Here is a 22,777-nt window from a genome sequence, read left to right on the forward strand (position 1 = left end):
TGAAAGAAATAAAGGGAGGGAATAAAAGATTGGATTAAGAGAGAGAGAAAAAAGAGACAGAAAGGAAAAATAAGATTTAAAAAAAAAATTGACACTTTTTAAATCTCCAACAATAATTCACAACCTGAAGGGATGAGACTCCATACTTTTAATTGTTCATTTTCTGGCAAGAGAGGTTGATTGGCAGTCATTAACAATTATCACGTTGTTAAAAGACTTTATGTGGCAAGTTTAATGGGCAATTAATGTGCAAATGCAGCAACTTCATGAAAATCAAGGGAAGGTTAAGGGCGAGATGCTATTTTTGTGAAGCTCGCTTCGGGTTTGTGGCGATTCGCAATTCACGGGGTATCTCTTCCTCACCACAAGTTGTTGGCTGATTTTGCACATTAATAACGGCGTCCGTTGTTCACACGCTGTTAGTTTTTCAGCAACTTCTGAACCATTATTTTAAATGCAGGCAAAACTAACCATCGCCATTGTATTTTAAATGCATCATAAATGTCTTCCAGCTACTTACATTACGCTGTGACTTCTTATTTGTTGCTCTTCTTTTAGTGACAACAGTTGCAGACTCAGGAAAGAAAAGTAGTATTAAGAGACAGCGTTCGTATTCTAATCATTCAGTTTCATCTCGATCATCAAAAGTTTCAAGTAAGAAAAATACTCTTAAGTTTCGACATTGTTTTGCAAACATAGTAGGCCAGAAGAAGAATTACTCAAACTTGCTGTAATTTTTCATCTGACACAACTTAATATCTTTATTTTTGTATGGCAAAATTAGGCTTAATCTGTGACAATGATCCTTTCCCAGCTTCTGGAGCAGAAGATTCTGCAAGACATCCACTGAATGCTGAATCTGTTAATTTTGAGGACAGTAGTGTGGCCAGAGAGAAGTCTAAGCTAAGAGCAGACAACACAAAACAGAAAACTATCCATGAGAGTCAATATTCAGAAAAGCATAGAATAGACTTAGATCAAATCAACAACAGCAAAAAAGGCTCAAGGAGAACCTCAAAAACCTATTCTTCAGGTTCATCTTCTACTCAGACTCCCATTTTGGGACAGACGTCATCCCAGTGCCCAAGGACAAAGGCAGCAAGTCAACCACCAACTATGTTTCTCCCGAAATTGGTCTACGAGATTGTTACTAAGGTGGACAATACTGGAGTGGCCAAATTATCATCCTTTCTTCCACACCATTCAGTTCACTGGATAACCTCCTTTCATCCTTCATTGGCCAAAATGATGACTTCCACAGAGCAATCCCTGTACTATCGCCAGTGGACAGTGGCTAAACAAAACCATACGGATTTTAACAAGACACAGAGTAGAACTGAGATGTTTCATCCACGCAGACTTCTACTGAGTGGTCCGCCGCAGGTAAGGATATATCATAAAATGTTTTATGGTTGTAGTTTTAAAACATTGGGGAGGAAATAAAAAAGAAAATCCATTCATAATATACCTGAATTTAGAAGATTGTACATGCCCCTTTTCAGTTTTGGCCTTGAAGGTCCACAGGGCCATTTATTTTTTTTTGTTTCAAAAATATACTTTATTCATAAAATTTGTAGAGCTACTTACAATACAATTCAAATCACACTTCAAACAATACAATACAGGTCATACAATTTGTAACATCACATACAGTGCAATTCAAAAGTCCCGATACAAACAATACAGCTTCACACTATATATGGTACAACAGTTCATGACACCCATGGGTGCCTCATTGTATTACAGATTACGGATACAGTACATTGCGTTACATACATTTGTCATTACGCATTCAGCCTGAGGGAGTTTTTCTCTGATTTCAGCCCCTCAGTATATAATTGCGGGAGGACCCTAAACTGTGGCCTTTCCCCATAGAAACTTTATGGCGACCGCACCCAGCTTCAGTGCGTCCCTCAGCACGTAGTCCTGGACCTTGGAATGTGCCAATCTGCAACACTCAGCCAAGGACAGCTCCTTGCACTGGAAGCCCAGCAAGATTCGAGCAGACCAAAGGGCGTTTTTCACCGAGTTGATGGTCTTCCAGCAGCAGTTGATGTCTGTCTTGGTGTGCGTCCCTGGGAACTGTCCGTAGAGCACAGAGTCCTGTGTTACGGAACTGCTCAGGACGAACTTGGACAGATACCACTGCATTTCTCTCCAGACCTTCTTTGCAAAGGCACATTCCAGAAGGAGATGGGTGCCGGCCTCATCCCCACCGCAGTCTTCTCGGGGACAACGCGCAGTGGCACTGAGACGCCAGGTGTGCATGTAGGATCTGATGGGAAAGATCCACCTCACCGCCAGCCAAGCTATGTCTGGTGCTTGTTTGAAAGTTCTGGCGATGAGGCGTTCTGTCAAATGAATTTGACTGTCTGCTCGGGGAACCATCCGACAGGATCCGCCATCTCCTTTTCCCACAGGGTCTCGAGGACCTTACGTGCGGACCACTTCCTAATCGACTTATGGTTCCAAGGTGTTTCGCTGCACACGTTTTTCTACGACGGACAGGTGGAGCGGAACGGTCCAACTGGATGGAGCGTTCCGTGGCATCATGGCCAGGCCCATCCTTCACAACACAGGGGACAGATAGAACCTCAGCATGTAGTGACACTTGGTGTTTGCATATCGAGCATCTATGCACAGCTTGATGCAGCCACACACAAAGGTGGCCATCAGGATGAGGGCGATGTTGGGTACGAATTTGCCCCCTTTCTCTGGAGACATCATGTCCCTGCGGACATGGTCCATTTTACATCTCCAGATAAAGTGGAAAATGGCTCGGGTGACTGTTGTGGCGCAGGAGCGAGCCACGTACAGCAACGCTGAGAACATCTCGCAACTTATGACCAGGTTCTTACCCACAATTGAGAGGGTTCGTCGATCCCACAGTCCCAATTTCTGCTTCACTTTAGCAATACGCTCCTCCCAGTTCTTGGTGCACACCCCGGCGCCTCTGAACCAGATCCCCAGCACCTTCAGGTCACGGGGCCATTTATGCCAATGGTATGTCCCAGTCGCAACCTTCTGCCCACTGATCCTCTCCTGCAGTGACCCCACTGTAAGTCAAGGGATCAACCCATTTAGCATATCCTTTGGCATTGGCTGAGCTTAACTCCTGTGTAACACGAGAGTACTGTGATGTTTGGAATGGAAATTGCAGGTGGAAGTCTTTAAAGACCCTAGAATGGCTGAAGATGGCAGTAGCAAGCTGAGGATGCAGTAAGTAAGCAGTGAACATTTTGGCAGACTGAGCTATTTGCCAAATAGTAGGTGGCTTGAAAGATTTTGTGGCACTTTCAAAAAATGTCTTCAAATGGAAGACCTGGCAGAGACACCCGGCATTGGAAGGAGACAGGAAAGAAGGGCACAAAATTTAAATGAGGATGACTTACAAATGCTCATGGATGAGGTACAGCAATGGAGAGAGAGAGAGAGATTGCTGGGTGTCAGTGAGAGGAAGCTGCAAAAAAGTGTCTTGTGTGCCATGTGGAGGGAAGTGGCAGTGGGAGTGAATGACATCCCTCTCACCCCCAGAACTACAGACCAGTGCCGGAAAAAGTTCAAGGACCAGATGAGGACAGGCAAGGTAGCACATTGGCCACTCTGCCATTTCTCCCTTGGGTACCCTATGCAACAATACGCTGTTCACCCTCTCAAATTAATAGCTGCTCAAGTAACCCTTCACACTGCTCTGTGGTTAAGAAGGTCACTAACTCGGGGGGTCTAATATTATGTGTTGTCATCTCCCCGAACATGCGGAAGCTTAAAATCTCCTTCCTCCGCTTTAGCAGTGATTCCAGGAGATTTATTATATCAGCTGTCTGATGTCATCTGGGAGACTTCCCTCAAATGCTAGCCTTCACTTAATTCCCTCAATCTTGTTGGAGTAGATACTTGCGAACGATGCCTGTGAAAGGCAAGGGACTGGAGGGAGCATTCTGGACAACAGAGGGCTGATCACAGAGCTATTGGGGAGGTACTATACTCTAGCCATGGGAGATAGCGAGATCAGTGGGTCAGTGCAGGTGGCAGATTAGCGAGCGCATGCCTAGACAGTTACCACGGCATCCTGTGACTACAGCCAGATGCTTTCATACTTTTCTCTGTCTCCTTAATCCCAATGGAGATTATGCTCACAAATTGTTAGTTATTGCCCTTCTTTCTCACAGTTCCACAACAGCAAAGGAAGGATGGCGGGACGGGCGGGAGGTGGGGGTGAGGGGTGCAAAGGATGAGGAGGAGGAGCAAGAGGGCATTTTTCTTCATTGATAATGATGAGGAACAGGATGCTGAGGCAAAAACCATTCAGCAGTCCCCTTAGCAACTTTCTGCCCCATCTTTCTCTGCCACAATCCACTCGCTGTCACTCCCTTGTGCCTCTTGCTTTCTTGCTCACATGCACCTGCTCAGATACTTTCACCTGGGGCAATTAGATAGATTACATGAGGATATGACATTAGGTGATTCACAGAGCATGAGGAAGCCTGGGGAGTCGGTGATGATGTGCCACTTCGCCAGCGGAGGCAGAAGGGAAGGTTGCCCATGGTTTCGGAGTCATGGGACTCAGAACTGATGGGTACTCGCCTGAAAAGAAGGCTGTTTTAAGAACATCAAACCTACATTCAAGCTGTAAAGTCATTCTCCAAGGATGTGCGGCATGTGATAGCTATGACTGTAGAGTCTACAGCCCTCATTTGCGGCATCATCATCAAAGTAGGCATCAATGGAATGTCTGGCAGCTTCTTTAGAATCTGCAACAAGCTCCCACCTCATAAGCGGTCCGAGACCAGTCAATAACTGCAGCACCACAGAAGCATAAACTGCTGCCCTGGCAACAGTGGGGGACAGATTAGACTGTAGCCTTCATAATGGCTTTCAGTCACTGGGGGCTAGGATGCAGGCTGCTGTCCCCATGGCTTTCAGGATTTGATAGCTGCCATTAGACCAGTCAGGTTACTGATCAGTGGATACACAGATCCAGGATTCAGTATAATGACAGCAGCTAAATTTGACTTGCACGAAGCTGCCATTTCTCAATAACAATACACACCTGAGCTTTTCCTTCAGAACACCACACGTGTAGCATGTAGGAGGTGACACCAGACTGCCCAGGTACAAGCTCTGGAGATGCAGCCAGTGGTTGTTCCCTACCAGGAGCAAGCTGCCATGAGAGGAGGGCCACCTCAATCCAATGAGCTTTTTGCACCAGAGGAGCAGCCAACCACCTCTCACAATACTGGCCATCACGTCATACCTAGGAGAAGCAGTGCAATAGGGTGGGTCGGGGAGGCACGTTTAGGCACCCAGGCCAAACACAGTTTCAGAAAAGAGTAAGATGGTTACGGTTCACGTTTGAGTTGCTTGTAATTAAGGAGAACATGCACTTATTATGTACTTATGTGGAATATAGTTATACTGGAAAGCGTGCACTGATATCCTGCTCAGTGATTCATTCCTATTATGTAGACTTCCACGGTTATGGAACTCGTTGTAGTGCTCCTCGGCTCTTTTCTTTAGTGTTCTTTATTGGGCTCATTATCCATGGCACCTAGGGGCACACCTTGTCACCCACAAACCATCCATTCATTTGGCTATCTTACCAGAAGAGTTCGGGGAGGGCAGAATTCCTGAGGATGAAGGCATCATGGTAACTTCCAGCAAATCTGACATTCATGTGAAGGATTCTTTGCATCTAGTTACACACAATCTGGACATTTAACGAGTGGTATCCCCTTCCTATTATGAAAGTTGAGGGAGTTACTGGTAGCTGCTTGCAATACTACATGCTTGCCAGTTATTGTACTCTGCACATTGAAGAAGCCAGCAACGTGATAAAACTGTATGGCTGTGTCATGCTGCTGCCTTGCTGTCATGCAAAACTAAATGAATTCCCCCAACTCAAGTGAGACGTATGTCAGTTACCTGACTAATTCATGCCTGGATGGCACCCTCCATGTCATTGCACAGATCCCCTGTGTCTGCTTGAAATGAGCCTCTGGCATAAGAACTGAGTGTGGTCATCGCTTTCAGAGCCACAGGCAGGGTAGTCCAGGCAGATAATCTTAGCCACATATCTTGTACAGCTCCTGTATTGCCAATGGCGAAGCATACTTTTCTCATGCAGAACTACTCACTGGAATCTTCTTAAGATCTGTGTGGCCTGTAAATCTTTGGGGGGGTGGGGCGCAACCTCCTCATTCTGCCTTGCCCACCTTTCCTCCATCCTGTAATCTTTAGAATTCTCTACACCAGAGATGCTCAGTCGTTGAGTATATTCAAGGTTGAGATCGATGGATATTTGGACACTAAGGGAATCAAGGGGTATGGGGATCGAGTGGGAAAGTGGAGTTGAGGTAGAAGATTAGCCATGATCTTATTGAATGGCAGAGCAGGCTCGAGGGGCGGTATGGCCTACTCCTGCTCCTATTTCTTATGTTCTGCTACTTCTCCTCCATCATTAAAACTGCAAAGAAGGGAATGTCCATTCAGATTCTCATACCTGGAACTCAGAACTGCTCACTGTGGGTGGGGGCAAAAATATCCCCATGATCTTGGAAGGCCACAAGCTGTTAGAGGAAAATCCAGCTCTATCCAGGTGCAAGGCAAAAAAAAACACATTGAAAGCTCTTTTGTAACACCAGACTGCAGGCTCCAAAGTAAAGCATTTCTGTTTAGGTTTGCCATTCTGGTTGGAAGCATTTCTGGAGGTTTGATCACATGCCATTCTGACCATGTGATGCCTGATCGCATAAAAAATGTGACATTTGATCACATGACTTCTAGATATTATTGCATTTACCGAATAAAGGTCGGGTCACCTGTAATTGAGTATTTTTGCTGGTGGTTTTGCGACAAGATCCAAGAACCAGGAGGCCACCCGCGAGCAGGCAAAGGGGGAAAACTGAGAAACCACCCCCCCCATTTCAGGGCCCCCGCCCCTATTTCACAGACATCCTCTCCCCATCTTAGAGACACCCACCCCATTACAGAGACACATCCTGCTATTTCAGACATCCCCCCCCCATTTCAGAGACACCCCCTCCCATTTCAGAGACACCCCCTCCCATTTCAGAGACACCCCCTCCCATTTCAGAGACACCCCCTCCCATTTCAGAGACACCCCCTCCCATTTCAGAGACACCCCCTCCTATTTCAGAGACACCCCCTCCTATTTCAGAGACACCCCCTCCTATTTCAGAGACACCCCCCTATTTTAGAGGCACCCCCCCCCATTTCAGAGACATCCCCCCCCTTTCAGCCTCACCCCCCACTATTTCAGAGCCACTCCCCCTACTTGAGAGACATTCCCCCCTCCCATTTGAGAGACACCCCTCCTATCTGAGAGACACCTCCCGATCTGAGAGACATCCCCCCTATCTGAGATATACCCCCCCCATCTGAGAGACGCCCCCCCTGTCTGAGAGACCCTCCTCCCTATTTCGGAGATCACCCGAATGCCGAGAATCCCCCATTCCCGACTTTCCAGCCCCCTCCCATCTACGCTGCACGTGATCATGGCTCTTCGGGTGGCATCACCCAGCCGGAGGCTTCTCCAGCAACAGCCAGTGACGTCGCAACGGTGGGTGAGGGGACTGTGGCAGTAAATTTAAATCGCTGATCTGCCGGGCTGCTGGAGGAATTCATGATTCCTTTTTATTATTTCAAAATATACTGTATTTCATAGAATTTGAGGATACACACAGTTCAGTGTAAATATCACAATGCCAAACCAATACAGTTCAAACCAATCCCATACAGATCATTCACAAAAAGATCTCAATATTACAATTCAAGCTCAGTACATTTCTTATGATTCATGCCGTACAATACAGGGTGACGTGGACTTACGTGGTGGCCTTTCCCCATAGGGCTGTTGCGTAAGTCGCACCTCGCCTCAGTACGTCCCGCAGCATGTACTCCTGGACCTTGGAGTGTGCCAGTCGGCAACACTCTGTCGTGGACAGCTCCTGGAGCTGGAAGACCAGCAGGTTTCGGGCAGACCAAGGGACTCCTTCACCGAATTGATGGTCTCCCAGCCGCAGGTGATATCTGTCTCGGTGCGTCCCGGGGAACAACCCGTAGAGCACAGCGTCCTATGTTACCGAACTGCTGGGGCTGAACCGGAACAGATACCAACGCATCTCTCTCCATACCCTCTGCGCAAAGGGGCAGCCCATCAGGAGGTGGACAACGGTCTTCTCCCCACCATAGCCTCGAGGGCAACTCGCGGTGGCGCTGAGGTACCGTACGTGTTGGAAGGACCGCACTGTGAGGGCCTTTCTCACCACCATAAAGGCTACATCCTGGTACCTGTTTGTCAGTTCTGGGTATGAGATGTTCTGCTGAATGGCATCGACCATCTGGTTGGTAAAAAGCCTTATTGAGTCCACCTTCTCCTTTCCTTGCAGGACTCTCAGAACGTCCGTGTCGACCACTGTCTGACGGCCTTGTGGTAAATTTCTTCCTCAGGAACTTCTCCACCTGGGACAGGTTGGGGGTGGGGGACGGTCCAGCTGGATGGGACATGTCCTGATCCTGCTTGGCCAGCGTGGCCAGACCCAGCCTTCTCAGTGTGTTGGACAGGTAGAAACTCGTAGTGACACTTGGTGTTTGCGTGCTGGGTCTCTACACACATCCTGAGGCAGCCACACACAAAGGTGGCCATGAGGATCACAGCGGCATTGGGGACGATCTTCCCCCCACTTTGTCTGGGGTCTTGTAGATGGTGACCCTGCGGACGCGTTTTACCTTGGACCTCCAAACAAAGTGGAAGATAGCTCGGGTGACTGTGGTGGCGAAGTTGTGGGGAATGGGCCAGACACTGGCCACATAGAGCAACACCACGAGTACCTCACGCCTTATCACCAGGTTCCTGCCGGTTATGGAGAGGCATTGCCCCACCCACATACTAACCCCCGATTCCAAGAAACTCACGGTCATTCCGGGATGATTGGGAACCCTATTTTTGCTGTTCTCAGCTAACACTGGCAACGGTTACGCCTCTTTTAACTCATTGTAAATTACTCTTGGTGTAATAGGAGCACAATTCACGAGCTCTGGGCATTTCACCTGCATTTTAATATATCAGTAGGAGCCCCCAGCAGTGTGCGTGGAAGGCCCCAGATCACGATTGAAACTACAGCGCTGCCATTATGGGGTGGAAACTCTGCAGAAATGGTTCATGCCCCAGAATCCACTCACAAAATTATTCGTACACTGCTTTTAAGCCCCAAGCACCCCAAAAACAGTCAGTAAATTTGAGGCCTTTGTGTTTGTTGATAAATCAAATTATTTGTACTGCTTCGATTTTTCTTTTCCCCCTGTAACTTGGATTTAATTCTGTACAATGTTAGGTGTACAATCTGTCAGTTAAAAACCACATGGACTGTAAAGATAATAGGTAAACAAAAGAGTAGTTGATAATGTCAAAGGAGGTCATACAGAACTATATTGTATAAAATTGCACAAGGTCATGTGTATAAAAAAGATTGATACTATCTATGCTTCAAGTTTTAAATACCGTTTCCCTTTCAATGTTTCCATGGCCGTTCCCACAAGCAGGCCCATCTCCCACAATTCAGAAGCTGCATTGTTTATTTGATTTTCCCTTTCAGTGGTTATATGACCCAAAGTTAAGTTACCCCGGAGAGAGCAGATGAGTTAATGTTTGGGGTGTAATCCTCTGTTAGAATTGAAAAAAATGAAGAGGGTTTAAAAAGGGGTAGTACACTGGGAAGGGGGAACGGAAAAAAATAAAAACACAGTCTACACCGTCAGTGTTGGCCTGATTTCCTTCTTTTTAGGCTACTGAAAGCTGTTCTGCTTTGCCAGCTTCTCCTGTTTCGATTTGCCAGCTGATGTACCTCCCCCACCACCTCAGCTATTCACATGGTCTTTGTCTCTCTTTTGTCTTTGAGTCCTTTTATTATGCTTCTTCCAATCGTCTCATGTTAATATCACCTCAGCCATTTAACCATCTCCTGTTTTTCTTTTAAGCACATTACAGGTCATTCCACCCTATTTCCTCTCTGGTGTGGGTGTTTTTCATTTCCTCCCCCTTTTCTTTGTTCTTTTCCTATCTTAAATGCTGCTCACTTTTTTTGCGGTTCTGAAGGGTAATACCCAAACATTAACTTGTCCTTTCTGACTGACCTGTTGTTTGCTTTCAACTTTTAAAGTTTTTTGCTTTTCTTCAGTTACTTTCGGAGATAAAACCTGGAATTCAATTAGTTTTTTTTTACAGACTTACCAACCTGAGGTGTTGCCTACAATGTCCTGTGAACCTGTACCCCCAAGTCCCCCTGCTCTTCCACAGCACTCAGCCTACTTCCATTCAGTGTATAATTACTGCTGATTTTTTTTACCAAAATGTATCACCTCACAATTACTGACAGTGAGTTCCATCTGCCACTTTTTAGTCCATCCCTCCAACTTATCAATATCCAATTGCAGTTTTTTTTGGTCCGCGAAAGAATTAATTATGCCTCCTATTTTGATATAATCTGCAAATGTCGACAACACTCCCTCTAGGCCAACACCCAGGTCATCGATAAAAACAGTGACCTATGAATTGAATAACTCCCGTTATTCAGGTGCTACACTGCCTCCTGTTCCCAAAATGGCGGGCAGGAAGCACGCGCACACATCCGACCGGAACTGCACTGCCTGCCATATTGGGTAAGGATAAACAAGAGGAGTTCTTTACCCACACCTGAAGCAGGCATTAGGCTTTTTACATATGCAAGTAAGGGGCCTAATGCCTGTTTAAGGTCCCCATTGCAAGATTGGTTTGCTCTGAGGCAGCCAGCGCCATCACAGGCTGCACTCAGAGAAAGCAACCCTACAGAATGCCTGCAGTAAACAAAGTAAGTTAATTACTTCTGAATGTGGAGCCAGAAGGAGCAGGAGTGCTCCTCCCAACCCCACATTAAATCACTCTATCGCTCCCAGCCCCAAGATCCCCGATCACGGGGGCCACTACAGGCTATCAGTACCACCCCCCCACCCCCAACCAAGGCCCACGATCCCCCCATGAGGCCGTCACTTACCTGTGGACTGCTGTGACACGAGCAGCGGCCCAATCTTTATCCACTCACCTTGGGCTTCTCCTGCAGCGCTGTTCCGATTCGAATGAGGCCTGAGGCCTAATATCCAGGGCTCTTCAGATCTCTCCATCTGTACCTTGCGCGGAGGGGAGCACCCCTGAATTTCTAGGCTAATGAACAGAAGTGGCCCTCGAACTAACCTTAAGGAACCCCACTACCCTCTTCCAACTGCTTTGAGAAGCTGCCGTTAACTCTCTTCAGAGTGGCAGGGCTATAGTGATAGGGAATTTAATTGTAAGGGGAACAGATAGGCGTTTCTGCGGCTGCAAACGTGACTCCAGGATGGTATGTTGCCTCCCTGGTGCTAGGGTCAAGGATCTCACAGAGCGGCTGCAGGGCATTCTGGAGGGGGAAGGTGAACAGCCAGTAGTCATGGTCCATATCGGTACCAAAAACGTAGGTAAAAAAAGGGATGAGGTCCTGCAAGGTGAATTTAAGGAGTTAGGAGATAAATTAAAAAGCAGGACCTCAAGTGTAGTGATCTCAGGATTACTACCAGTGCCATGTGCTAGTGAGCATAAGAACAGGAGAATAGACCATATGAATGCATGGCTGCAGGGATGGTGTAGGAGGGAGGGATTTAGATTCCTGGGACATTGGGACCGGATCTGGGGAAGGTGGGACCTGCACAAGCGGGACAGGTTACACCCGAGCAGGACCGGGACCAATATCCTCACGGGGGTGTTTGCTAGTGCTGTTGGGGAAGGTCTAAATTAGAATGGCAGGGGGATGGGAATCTGAGCAGGGAGACAGAGGCGGGGGAAACGAGGATAGAAACAAAAGACAGAAAGGGAAGAAGCAATAGTGGAAGGCCGAGAAAACAAGGGCTAAAAACAAATAGGGCCATAGTGCAAAATAATACTAAGATGACTAGCAATCTTAAAAAGACAAGTCTAAAGGCATTGTGTCTTAATGCGCGGAGCATTCGCAATAAGGTAGATGAATTAACAGCACAGATAGATATTAACGGTTATGATATAGTTGCGATTACGGAGACATGGCTGCAGGGTGACCAAGGATGGGAACTGAACATCCAGGGGTATTCAATATTTAGGAAGGACAGGCAAAAAGGGAAAGGAGTTGGGGTAGCATTGTTAGTAAAGGAGGAAATCAATGCAATAGTGAGGAAGGATATTGGCCCTGAAAATCACGATGTGGAATCTGTATGGGTGGAGCTAAGAAACACCAAAGGGCAGAAAACGTTCTGTCTATAGGCCCCCAAACAGTACTGGAGATGTAGGGGAGGGCATTAAACAGGAAATTAGAGACACATGCAAGAAGGGTTCAACTATAATCATGGGTGACTTTAATCTACATATAGATTAGTCAAACCAAATTAGCAATAATACTGTGGGGGAGGAATTCCTGGAGTGTGTACGTGATGGTTTTCTAGACCAACACATTGAGGAACCAACTAGAGAACAGGCGATCCTAGACTGGGTATTGTGCAATGAGAAAGGATTAATTAACAATCTTGTTGTGCAGGGTCCCTTCGGGAAGAGCGACCATAACATGATAGAATTCCTCATTAAGATGGAGAGTGAAGTAGTTGAATCCGAAACTAGGGTCCTGAATCTAAATAAAGGAAATTATGAAAGTATGAGGTGCGAGTTGGCTATGATAGATTGGGGAACTTTACTAAAAGGGATGACGGTGGATAAGCAATGGCTAATATTTAAAGAATGTGTGCAGGAATTACAACAATTATTCATTCCTGTCTGGCGCAAAAATAAAACAGGAAAGGTGGCTCAACCGTGGCTTACAAAAGAAATTAGGGATAGTATTAGATCCAAAGAGGAGACATATAAAATTGCCAGAAAAAGCGGCAAGCCTGAGGATTGGGAGCAGTTTAGAATTCAGCAAAAGGGCAGTGTCCTAGGCCCAACCATCTTCAGCTGCTTCATCAATGACCTTCCCTCCATCATAAGGTCAGAAATGGGGATGTTCGCTGATGACTGCACAGTGTTCAGTTCCATTCGCAACCCCTCAGATAATGAAGCAGTCCGAGCCCGCATGCAGCAAGACCTGGACAACATCCAGGCTTGGGCTCATAAGTGGCAAGTAACATTCGCGCCAGATAAGTGCCAGGCAATGACCATCTCCAACAAGAGAGAGTCTAACCACCTCCCCTTGACATTCAACGGCATTACCATCGCCGAATCCCCCACCATCAACATCCTGGGGGTCACCATTGACCAGAAACTGAACTGGACCAGCCATATAAATACTGTGGCTACGAGAGCAGGTCAGAGGCTGGGTATTCTGCGGCGAGTGACTCACCTCCTGACTCCCCAAAGCCTTTCCACCATCTACAAGGCACAAGTCAAGAGTGTGATGGAATACTCTCCACTTGCCTGGATGAGTGCAGCTCCAACAACACTCAAGAAGCTCGACACCATCCAAGATAAAGCAGCCCGCTTGATTGGCACCCCATCCACCACCCTAAACATTCACTCCCTTCACCACCGGCGCACTGTGGCTGCAGTGTGCACCATCCACAGGATGCACTGCAGCAACTCGCCAAGGCTTCTTCGACAGCACCTCCCAAACCCGCGACCTCTACCACCTAGAAGGACAAGAGCAGCAGGCGCATGGGAACAACACCACCTGCACGTTCCCCTCCAAGTCACACACCATCCCGACTTGGAAATATATCGCCGTTCCTTCATCGTTGCTGGGTCAAAATCCTGGAACTCCCTTCCTAACAGCACTGTGGGAGAACCGTCACCACACGGACTGCAGCGGTTCAAGAAGGCGGCTCACCACCACCTTCTCGAGGGCAATTAGGGATGGGCAATAAATGCTGGCCTCGTCAGCGACGCCCACATCCCATGAACGAATAAAAAAAAAGATTGATTAAGAGGGGAAAAATAGAGTATGAGAGTAAACTAGCAGGGAACATAAAAACTGACTGTAAAAGCTACTATAAATATGTCAAGAGTAAAAGATTAGTGAAGACAAATGTAGGTCCCTTACAGTCAGAAATGGGGGAAATTATATTGGGGAACAAAGAAATGGCAGAACAATTAAACACATACTTTGGTTCTGTCTTCACAAAGGAGGACACAAATAACCTGCCAGAAATGTTAGGGAACCAAGGGTCTAGTGAGAGGGAGGAACTGAAGGAAACCAGTATTAGTAAAAAAAAATAGTGCTCGGGAAATTAATGGGACTAAAAGCTGACAAATCCCCAGGGCCTGACAATCTCCATCCCAGAGTACTAAAGGAAGTGGCCCTGGAAATAGTGGATGCATTGGAGATAATCTTCCAAAATTCTATAGACTCTATAACAGTTCCTACAGATTGGAGGGTGGCAAATGTAACCCCACTATTTAAAAAAGGAGGAAGAGAAATAACAGGGAATCACAGACCAGTTAGCCTAACATCAGTAGTGGAGAAAATGATAGAGTCTAGTATAAAAGATGTGATAACAGAACACTTGGAAGGCATTAACGGGATTGGACAAAGTCAGCATGGGTTTATGAAAGGGAAATCATGCTTAACAAATCTACTGGAGTTTTTTGAGGATGTAACTAGTAGAATAGATAGGGGAGAACCAGTGGATATGGTGTACTTGGATTTTTAGAAGGCTTTTGATAAGGTCCCATACAAGAGGTTAGTGTGCAAAATTAAAGCACATGGGATTGGGGGGAATATACTGGCATGGATTGAGAATTGGTTGACAGACAGGAAACAGAGAGTAGGAATAAACGGGTCTTTTTCCAGGTTGCAGGCAGTGACTAGTGGGGTACCGCAGGGATCAGTGCTTGGGCCCCAGCTATTCACAATATATATCAATGATTTGGATGAGGGAACTAAATGTAACATTTCCAAGTTTGCAGACGACACAAAGCTGGGGTGGAATGTGAGCTGTGAGGAGGATGCAAAGAGGCTCCAATGTGATTTAGACAAGTTGGGTGAGTGGGCAAGAATATGGCAGATGCAGTGCAACGTGGATAAATGTGAGGTTATCCACTTTGGTTGTAAAAACAGAAAGGCAGATTATTATCTGAAAGGTGATAGATTGGGAAAAGGGGAGGTGCAACGAGACCTGAGTGTCCTTGTACACCAGTCACTGGAAGCGAGCATTCAGGTGCAGCAAGCAGTTAGGAAGGCGAATGGTATGTTGGCCTTCATTGCAAGAGGATTTGAGTACAGGAGCAGGGACGTCTTACTGCAGTTATACAGGGCCTTGATGAGACCACATCTGGAGTATTGTGTACAGTTTGGTCTCCTTATCTGTGGAAGGATGTCCTTGCCATGGAGGGAGTGCAACAAAGGTTTACCAGACTGATTCCTGGGATGGCAGGACTGACATATGAGGAGAGATTGGGTCGACGAGGCTTATTTTCACTCGAGTTTAGAAGAATGAGAGGTGATCTCATCGAAATATATAAATTCTGACTGGACTAGACAGACTAGATGCAGGGTGGATGTTCCTGATGGCTGGGGAGTCCAGAACCAGGGGTCACAGTCTCAGGATATGGGGTGTGCCATTCAGAACCAAGATGAGGAGAAATTTCTTCACTCAGAGGCTGGTGAACCTGTGGAATTCTCTACCACAGAAGGCAGTGGAGGCCATGTCATTAGATGTATTCAAGAAGGAGATAGATATATTTCTTAATGCTAAAGGGATATGGAGAAAAAGCAGAAACAGGTTACTGAGTTAGACGATCAGCCATGATCATTTTGAATGGTGGAGCAGGCCCGAAGGGCCAAATGGCCTACTCTTGCTCCTATTTTCTATGTTTCTATGTTTCTATGATGGAGGGCAAGAGTGATTAAATGACAAAAGGGCTGATGATGCAAGGCAAGGATGGTGGTAATGGGAGAAGTAAAGAAACAAAAGATGGGTCTAGAGGAGCCCTAAATAGCAACAGCAGAACCATTAGCAGCGCCTGCTCTCTGAGAAAATGGGAGCAGTGGTTATGATCTGAAGTTATTGAAATCAATGTTGAGTCCGGAAGGTTGTAAAGTGCCTCAACGAAAGATGAGATGCTGTTCCTCGAGATTCTGTTGAGCTTCGTTGGAACAGTGTAAGAGGCCGAGGTCAGAGTGGGAGTGGGGCGGAGAATTGGAATGGCAAGCGACCAGATCACGTTTGCGGACTGAACGGAGGTGTTCAGCAAAGCGATCACCCAATGGTATTTTCCTCCTTAATTAAAAGCTCTAAAATTATCCCTGCCACAGATGTTAAACTAACTGATCTGTAATTACCTGGATTAGCTCTGGTTCCCTTTTTTAAAAAAGGGTACTGCATTGGCATACCTCCAGTCCACCTGTACATCCGCACTCAACGGAGCCCTGAAATATAATTTCTAGGGTCTCTGCAATTTCCTCCCTCAACTTCTTCTGGATCCTAGGATATATCCCATCAGGCCCTGGCATTTTGTTTTCCCTTAGCGAACTAACTTGCACAAGGCCATCTTCACATAAGTCCTTCAGAGAATTATCTGCTTTCAAGCTTTTCTGGAGCAGAAATGTAATACAAACTTGCAGTATTAAACAGAGACCTGATTATAGGACACAGTGCTAAGGGTGGAAACTCCATGTTGTTGTTGATTTTATCGTGCAATGCTTGATGCACTCGTAACAAATATAACTCTCCATTATTTTAACAGATATGCTGACCTTTTAAATATATAGTATGATGATGTTAAAATAGCAGTGAGAGCAATTTGGCACGAGCACTTTCGATAACACCACCAGCAATAATTTCTACCTTTATGACTTCCCCTCGCTCAAACTTGGTTGAAAAGCTTTGGCTCCAAACGACAGATCTATCAGCTGACTTTTGTCTTGATTTGATGAATGGGTGCTCTGACGTCTGTGCCTGAATTCCTGATATGCACATTCAGCTCCATCCTGGGAGCGCTAATTTTAAAAAATTTATTGCCATGTTTCTTGTTGAACTCTGCACTTATGCTGGGGGTTGGATTAACAGATGGGCCTAGTTTTTATTTCATATGTACATGTGAGATCGATAGATTTTTGGACTCTCGGAATCAAGGGATATGGGGATCGGGCGGGAAAGTGGAGTTGAGGTCGAAGATCAGCCATGATCTTATTGAATGGCGGAGTAGGCTCGAGAGGCTGTAAGGCCTACTCCTGCTCCTATTTCTTATGTTCTTGTGTCCTTAATTGACAATGAAGTTGGATGACCAGAGAGACATGCATTGAGTAATTTAGATAACAATTAACAATGCTTGAATGATGTGCTTCAAACAAGAAAAAACATTTTCTTTTGACAATCATTTAAACATGATCTAAGATATAGATATTTTCCCCACCAGTGAAAAAAAGTTATCTGTTTTTAACACAACGGGTCATTCTCTGTCTTTCTCTTCCTTTCAGATGTTTCTCTCCCTCTCTCTCTCTGTTTTGTTTTCTGGCCGTTTGTGTATTCGGTGGTCCTGTAGGTAACATCACTCTGTCTGAACACTTTGATTGCCTTGACAACGGGCAGTTGGAAAGATTATCTGTAATCACCAGGTATTGTTCTCTGAATATAAATACGGTAACCTTCCATGGAATCCCACACTCGCTCACCTGACGAAGGAGAAAGCCTCTGAAAGCTTGTGATTTTCAAATAAAACAGTTGGACTATAACCTGGTGTTGTAAGATTCCTTACATTTGTTAACCCCAGTCCATCACCGGCATCTCCACATCATAAGATATAGTACTAATACTAATTCTGGGATCATTGGCAAACAGAACACCTTTGTGTCTGCAGCCACAGAACTAGTCAACAAAAGCTGCTTTTATATTGTGTGAAATCTGTGTTAATGGCTCTGGCTCTCAATGTGCAGACCTCATGCAACCAGCTGCAAGCTGAAGGTAAATGCGTCTGGATTTGCTAAGGCCCCCTGGATTCCTGTATTAGCATATCAATCATAATGTCCAGAATCCCACACAGCAAGTCCAGTCAGGCTGGAGCCAATGACAAATTAGATTTTTAAGTGATAGGATATAACTTTTGTTGCGTTAGGTTTTGAAAATGTAGAAAACCATAACACAATTTCTTTCACACTATCTTTGTACTTCTCACCAATGAATGGATCTGTATGTTTCTGAAAGGCTGTGCAGTTCATATTTGTGGCATGTTTTGAGATGGAAACTACGGCTATATGTGTGTGTTTTAAACAAATCATCTATCCAACTTGTTTTGTCATCCATGCCCTTTTTCAGAAGCAAGTCTATTTTAAAATTATTTTACTAGCTCAATTTCATAATGTGTTGATGCTGTTCAGTAGTTTACTTTTCAGTAATTCATTGAGTTGCCTTCAGGTCATCTTGCAGCATGTGATACTCTCACTGCCTCCCTGGTGAAATGTAGCTCCGGCATACATCACTATTTTGACAAGTCCAGGATGCTCACCTTCGTCTGCACACTTGATTGTGAGGCGCAGTCCTTTAATGACATCCTTGACTTCTTCCTACTCCTCATTGTCCAAGTTGGTCAAATAAAGAGGGACTCCCTTGGGGCACTCATTGTCCAAAGGTTTAGGTAGCTTTCAAAAGTGGGGGCACCAAAAGCCCTCTTACGAACCCCCTTTACATGCACAATGGAGAACAATAGAAAAAATCTTCTGAAGACCAAAAAAAGCAATTTCTAAACACACTTGAAAATTGCTGGCTGCCCTTTTAAATACCTTAACACTCACATACATAATTTTGCACGTCCTTGAACCAAATTCATACGGGCGATATTTAGAACTGCACTATTTTCAACATAGAGGGTTGAAAATGCCATTGACATCCAAATGATGTTGCTTTCATCATATTTTAATATTAGGATGCTTCCACCTGATTCTGATGGGAGCCTCCACTGACAAATGTTAGCCCCACTGGAAACTCATTTGAAATGCACACCATTACAAAAGGAATGGATCTCCTTTAATATATTGGTAAAAGGGATCATAAGCCTTGTGATTATTGCACAATAATTGATTGCACAAGAATCAACATTAATTCCTGGTAAGTATTTCCATAAATTTTCTGAAGGAGACAGACCATTCTTTTGACTGTGATGTATTTGGCATCAGAGAAAGGGCTTGATGAAGTGTTTTTTAGAAGAAGGTATTCAATGCAATAGATCGTCCAATTCATTCTCTAACATTTGGGGAAATTTTGCGTAAGTTGCTTCGCATTGTAATCCACAATATTGAACACAAGGAAGCATCTTTTTGGTGAGTCAAAAGATTTCCACCTGACACTTCTCACTTGGACACACACACTATTAGACCTTTTTTAAGAGCTAGGAAACATATTTTTTCACCCCAACTCAAGTTTTTATGACTGGAGAGCAGAGCAAGGGAAGAAGCAACATAGAATTCTAATAACTGATAAGACACAGTTCATTATACATTGTGTTATTGCAAGGTGACACTGTCTATTAACGCTTATCTTGGTCTTATATAATGCTGTAACATGTTTCTAGTCATCTTTACTGCCGCCTACAGTAGCAATGAACAATGCCACAGGTGATTAAATTTAATGTGCAGAAATGCGAGGTGATATATTTCAGAAAGATATAAGGAGTCGCACAACACCGGGTTATAGCCCAACAGCTTTATTTGAAATCACAAGCTTTCGGAGCTTTGCTCCTTCGTCAGGTGAAGTGAAGAGTTGCATATAGGCACAGCATATATAGTCAGAGAACAATGCCTGGTGATTACAGATAATCTTTCTAACTGCCCTTTATCACACCTCGGCAGAGAGATAATCACAGCAATCAAAGGAGTGTTCAAACAGGTTAGTCAGGGAAACATTACATCCAAGAATACTGAGGTGGGGTCACCAGGGGTGAAATGTAGCAGATGCTGGGGTTTGTATTAAAAACAGATAACTTTTTTTTGCTGGAAATCGCAGCAGGTCCGGCCGCATCTGTGTATGGAGAACAAGCCAACGACGACTTGACTCTGGATGACTCTGTCAGGTGGGGTTATATGTAGCGTGACATGAACCCAAGATCCTGGTTGAGGCCGTCCTCATGGGTGCGGAACTTGGCTATCAATTTCTGCTTGACGATTTTGCGTTGTCGTGTGTCTCGAAGGCTGCCTTGGAGAACGCTTACCCGAAGATCGGAGGCTGAATGTCCTTGACTGCTGACGTGTTCCCCGACTGGGAGGGATCCCTCCTGTCTGGCGATTGTTGCGCGGTGTCCGTTCATCCGTTGTCGCAGTGTCTGCATGGTCTCGCCAATGTACCATGCTCCGGGACATCCTTTCCTGCAACATATGAGGTAGACAACGTTGGCCGAGTCACAGGAGTATGAACCATGTACCTGGTGGGTGGTGTCCTCTCGTGTGATGGTGGTATCTGTGTCGATGATCTGGCATGTCTTGCAGAGGTTGCCGTGGCAGGGTTGTGTGGTGTCGTGGACGCTGTTCTCCTGAAGGCTGGGTAATTTGCTGCGAACGATGGTCTGTTTGAGGTTAGGTGGCTGTTTGAAGGCGAGTAGTGGAGGCGCGACCATGCAGACACTGCGTCAACGGATGAACGGACACCGCACAACAATCGCCAGACAGGAGGGTTCCCTTCCAGTCGGGGAACACTTCAGCAGTCAAAGACATTCAGCCTCCGATCTTCGGGTAAGCGTTCTCCAAGGCGGCCTTCGAGACACACGACAACGCAAAATCGTCGAGCAGAAATTGATAGCCAAGTTCTGCACCCATGAGGACGGCCTCAACCGGGATCTTGGGTTCATGTCACGCTACATGTAACCCCACCTGACGTAGAGTCATCCAGACTCAAATCGTAGTTGGCTTGTTCTCCATGCACAGATGCGGCCGGACCTGCTGCGATTTCCAGCAAAAAAAAAGTTATCTGTTTTTAATACAAACCCCAGCATCTGCTACATTTCACCCCTGGTGACCCTACCTCAGTATTCTTGGATGTAATGTTTCTCTGACTAACCTGTTTGAACACTCCTTTGATTGCTGTGATTATCTATATTAACTATATATGCTGTGCCTTTATGCAACTCTTCACTTCACCTGACGAAGGAGCAAAGCTCCGAAAGCTTGTGATTTCAAATAAAGCTGTTGGACTATAACCTGGTGTTGTGCGACTCCTTACATTTGTCCACCCCAGTCCATCACCGGCATCTCCACGTCATTTCAGAAAGATGAATAAGGAGAGGACGTTTACACCAAATGGTAAAATTTTTAAAGGAGGAGAGGAGCAGAGAAACTTGGGTTCAGATACACACATCATCAAAATGGAAGGACAAGCTGATGAAGTTGTAAAATCAAAGCTTTTAGGATCCTAAGTTTTATAAGTAGGGGCATAGAATACAAAAGCAAAGAGATAATGCTAAACCTATACAAATCATTGGTTAGGCTGATTTAGAATACTGGGGGTGATTGTGACTTCAGGCGATAGTGTAAAATGAACGATATCGGATCAGCCGATTGTTATACACCTTTCCTGGTTTTCATTTCCATTGAAATCAATGGAAAGGAAAATCGGGAGCGGTGTATAATGGGCAGCAGGTTCGTTATCACCAGTTTTACACTATCATCGAAAGATAAAATTACCCCCAGTTTGTCCAGTTTTGGGTGCCTTACTTTAATAAGGATGTCGAGGCCATGGAGAGATGCAGAAGAGGTTCACTAATATTATGTCAAGGTTGAAGGACTTATATTATGGACTGGTTCTTGACTGGGGCAGAGATCGCATCATATAGAAGGTAAGTGTCTTTATAGATAAGACTTGGTCCATGTAATCTCCTGGACTGATTTCGATCGCCTGAAGAGGTCAGAGAGGAATTTTCCAGAGTATTTTTTCCCTTATTGGCCCTGGGTTTTTTCTCTTTTCTTGCCTCTCCCAGCAGATTATATGGCTGGGGGGTGGAGGGGGGGTGGTGGTGGGTGGGGAAGTGTTTAGTCACGATGCTCTGGCTATCATGGTGTGTGGCAGGCTTGATGGACCAGCTGGACTTTTCCTGCCCATCAATTTCGTGTGTTCATAAGAACAAAGATTGGAGAAATTGGAAGGTTAAAAGGAGATTTAATAGAGATGTTCAAAATTCTGAGAGATTTTGACAAAGTAAGTCAGGAAAAACTACTTCCACTGGTCAGTGAGTGGATGATTAAGAGGGCATAAATTTAAGATCATCACCAAAAGAACAAAGGGAGAGGTTAGAATTATTTTAGGATATGAATGCCCGATCAGAAACAATGATGGAAGCAGAATTCATAATTTTTAAAAGAGAAATAGACAAATACTTGAAAAAGAAAGAATTTAGAAGGATATGAGGAAAGGGCAGGGGAATGAGTCAAAGTGGATTAGCCTTTCAGAGAGCTGGCAAGGTTGTGATGGGGCAAGTGGCTATCTCCTATGCTGTAAAATTGTACGATACTATGGGGGAGAAATTCAACTTACGGGCGTCTGTTTTGCGCCGGCTGGAATTCTTCAGGTTGCGACTGGCGAGCTGCACGGAAAGCCCATTTGGCGCCCACAGCTCACTGCCTCTATTCAAATGAGGCCCGATGTCAGATTTGGCTCAGGCCTCGGATCGACATGGATTGGCGTACGGAGCAACCATTCTGCTGACTTGCTGCCCGTTTTGGGTGCAAGTCGAATTCCACCACCATATTTCGAGTCTCTTGCGTGAGTCTCTTGAAATTAAATAATAAATGTTCATGTGGTCATGTGCCTTTTCCAG

At 45.4% G+C, this 22,777-nt stretch overlaps 1 protein-coding gene across 2 annotated transcripts in view; it reads left to right on the forward strand.

Annotated features, from left to right (window-relative positions):
• The window catches only part of greb1 (growth regulating estrogen receptor binding 1), a 205,571-nt gene that overhangs the window by 127,210 nt on the left and 55,584 nt on the right, over window positions 1–22,777 (forward strand). For both annotated transcript variants that reach the window (XM_067984281.1, XM_067984280.1), the window contains 2 exons: window positions 559–654; window positions 815–1,383. In XM_067984281.1, the coding sequence (XP_067840382.1) occupies window positions 559–654; window positions 815–1,383 (665 nt within the window). The remainder of the gene's footprint in view (window positions 1–558; window positions 655–814; window positions 1,384–22,777) is intronic.

This window comes from Heptranchias perlo, chromosome 5 (genome assembly GCF_035084215.1).
Source record: "Heptranchias perlo isolate sHepPer1 chromosome 5, sHepPer1.hap1, whole genome shotgun sequence".
Classification (NCBI taxonomy): domain Eukaryota; kingdom Metazoa; phylum Chordata; class Chondrichthyes; order Hexanchiformes; family Hexanchidae; genus Heptranchias; species Heptranchias perlo.